The sequence below is a fragment of the Pyxicephalus adspersus genome, chromosome Z (assembly GCF_032062135.1).
Source record: "Pyxicephalus adspersus chromosome Z, UCB_Pads_2.0, whole genome shotgun sequence".
NCBI lineage: Eukaryota > Metazoa > Chordata > Amphibia > Anura > Pyxicephalidae > Pyxicephalus > Pyxicephalus adspersus.
Window position 1 is genome coordinate 50,564,325 of NC_092871.1, and position 3,067 is coordinate 50,567,391.

Here is a 3,067-nt window from a genome sequence, read left to right on the forward strand (position 1 = left end):
TCACTGTTCACCTGACTAATGAGAGGGGGATATGTGGGGGGTCAAATGCAACTTTTGACTAAAGATTAGTTTTAACAAGTGCAATCTACATACAAGTCAGTGCATCTATTTACTTAAGACAGGTGACTACTTCAGGTTTATGTGAAATCACCTGATGTAGATGTTGATTATGTAATGATGTAAATAAGATTTTTTTTCACTCCTGCAGGTTTGATTATGGTGACCGTTTCTGGGACATTAAAGGCAAACTCTTCAGCTGCCGCTGTGACTCTCCCAAATGCAAACACCAATCTCTGAAAACTTCCCCACCATGCCAACCTGCCACCCCAAGTGAAGCACCGCAAGAAAATGGTCTACCTGACACCAGTTCCTCTGACCTGCTCACCCAGTCTTGAGAAAAATTAGGACCTTGTTTTATTTCTTGACAAGTTCAAATTGCCCAAAAAATCTGTTTCCAGGGTTTCTGACAGGGAGAGGTTCTTTAAAGTGTATGTCCAGGTAAAAGAAGTATCACAAAACCATCTTGGGTTTTTTCTGCTATCTGGGCTGTGTAGGAGAGATTTGCTTTCACTCTTTGACCTGATATTCCAGGCTGAGATTTCAGTCACTTTTTTTTGCTAAGTTTCCCCTGTTGCATGGGAAACCAGATAACAGTTACAACCTGATAGATGTTCCAAACTTTTCCCACTCTATCCAAAACTTAAAAGTTTTGGCTGGGCATACACTTTTGATTGTTATACAGAGCTTAACAACACTAACAGATCTTTTATTAAGTCCAATTTATCTTCTCTGATTCAATACTATTGCAGATTTTGGTTAATACCTCTCCTGCCTCAGAGACCCATAGAGCAGCTTTTGAAGTGAAGGAGTGGACAGACAATAGTATTCCTACCCTTCAGGAAAGCAACTGTATTATCCTTCTCTCACGCACAAAAATATTTGCATTTTTATCCTTCCCATGTTTTATAGTGTCCAGCCAATGGACCAGTGTCCAGACTGATCAGTAACAGCCCTTGTTTGTCAAAAACACCTCTATTGTTATCTACAAATTAATCTACTGTCAAACTAATAATTAAGTGTATCTAGGAAGCCAAAAAGGGCCTTTGGTCTTTTCCAGAGATCCATATCAAAAGAGTTAATTGAGCTGTATGGCACAATTTACATAGGGGGTGCATTTGCATGCTTGAGGCATTTCTAACTAAAGCATGTCGTGGTGTTGATAGGCTCCCTTCTGCTTGTAAAAGAACTATGCCACAGCTGAGTCTGGAGATCTGCAGCCTATGTGTACCTAGCACAAAAGGTAAAAGAAAAATCCAGCTAACCGGTCGGTAGTGTCAGTAGGTCAAGAAAAGTCTGTTCTCTGGCCCTCATTGTTTTAAAAAGTTAATTTACCTTTTTTTTTTCTAGTACAGCACATTTGGGCTTTCCACGGGTCAATCAAGTTGTGCATCATGTGCGGGTTTGTCTGTTGCATTCTACCTTCAATGCTAGCTGGGTACAGGCTTTCCCAGCTAGTCTTTAGTTTGTAGGGTCATTGACAGTCAGTCTAAATTCACAAACTGTTAGCATTAGTGAATAAATTATCCCTTTCCCCACTAAGGTAAGCTCTCTTTGTTTTTGAAAAAAATAATGCACATGGTTTGCTTTCCTGCACTTTAACTACAGCTAGATAAAACATTTCACAACCCCTTTAAAACACGTTTGTAGTTTACACAGAAAACATGAGAGTTTGATAGCAGTCTTTAAAAATGTAAGGAAAAGTAGACAGCTGTGAAGAAAGCATGTTCAAACATTATTGTCTGTGCAGATATTGTGTTGTCTTTGACAGTGTCCTCTTTTGTCACTCCCTACTCTAATTCTGTAGGGTTCTCTCATTTTATTAATTTTCTAATTTTATTTTTAAATCAAACCACTTATGTGCAAATGGTGGACTTTCAAGGCCACACTACCAAGCTGGAATTTACTATTGCAGTCTCCATGGACCTCCCTGCTGTCGGTTAGAAAAGAAAAGACTTATACCAATGGCTGAAGGGACACATGTTTTCATTGTTAACCATAGATGAATTCCTACAGAACCTTTTTACAACAAAAAGTTTTGAAAGTAACAGAGGAAAATAAAAAAAAGGTGCTGAAACAACTGATTTATATATACTGGACAGATATTATCGTACTATAAAATATCTGATTTTAGGTTGAACTATCAAAAGAATTTTTTTTTTTTTTTTTTTTTTTTTTTAAAGACAACTCTTAGTACTTATAGTGTGAATAAAATTCGTTTTGTATTTTATTTGTTTTATTTCCTTGTGTTTCAGTTTCCAGTTATTTTAAAATAAAAAAAGGCTGCCATTTTCCAGTGAATTTTTGTCTTTTTTTTTTAACTGTCTTTGGTGCAGCCAATGTTGTGGTCTAGTTTCCTGTTATGTCTTCCCCCACCCTTTTATTTCTATTTACCCCAAGGCCCTTGGACCATTGCTATTGTTCACCCTTGAGTTCTAATTTCTGTTTTTGGTAAAACAATAAAAATGGCTTTGAACCTTTGTGTTGCTGTTATCTCTTGAAAGGATGTTGAAAGAGGATGTGTATTTCTTCCCTTACTGCTGAGTTTTTGAAACCAGACACAGCCTGATCATACAGATGATACCATGGTACAGACCACAACCACAAAATGATCAAGATTTAAAAAAAAGGGTGCAGACGTCTTACCAATACCTTGTTTAAGGCTGGGTCTACACAGACTTTTTTAAAAACTTGTGTAAAGGTTCCTTCTGTGTTTTTGTGTGTTTCATTCTTTTATTAGCATTTTAAAGCTTGCCTTTAAAACTCTGGAAAATGAATATGCCACGGTTTTAACGCGTTTACGTTTTAAGTGCTTTTAAACGTGGCAAAATGCTCATAAACGTGCCTCCTGGTGTAGATTAGTTGATTGGAATTCATGGAATTTCATACATGGGCTTTTGAAGCCTCAGGTTAAACACCGGGGAAAACGTCTGTGTAGACTAAACCTTAAGTGAACGACAATTAACACAAATAAATACATTCATATGTATGTTAGGTAATGTGTAGCTGT

The 3,067-nt window shown here is 37.1% G+C and overlaps 1 protein-coding gene across 8 annotated transcripts in view; it reads left to right on the forward strand.

Annotated features, from left to right (window-relative positions):
- Nucleotides 1-2,537, forward strand: part of EHMT1 (euchromatic histone lysine methyltransferase 1) — a 74,713-nt gene extending 72,176 nt beyond the window's left edge. For all 8 annotated transcript variants that reach the window (XM_072430634.1, XM_072430635.1, XM_072430641.1 and 5 more), the window contains one exon: nt 209-2,537. In XM_072430634.1, the coding sequence (XP_072286735.1) occupies nt 209-395 (187 nt within the window). In that variant the 3' untranslated portion in view covers nt 396-2,537. The remainder of the gene's footprint in view (nt 1-208) is intronic.
- Nucleotides 2,538-3,067: the final 530 nt, after the last annotated feature.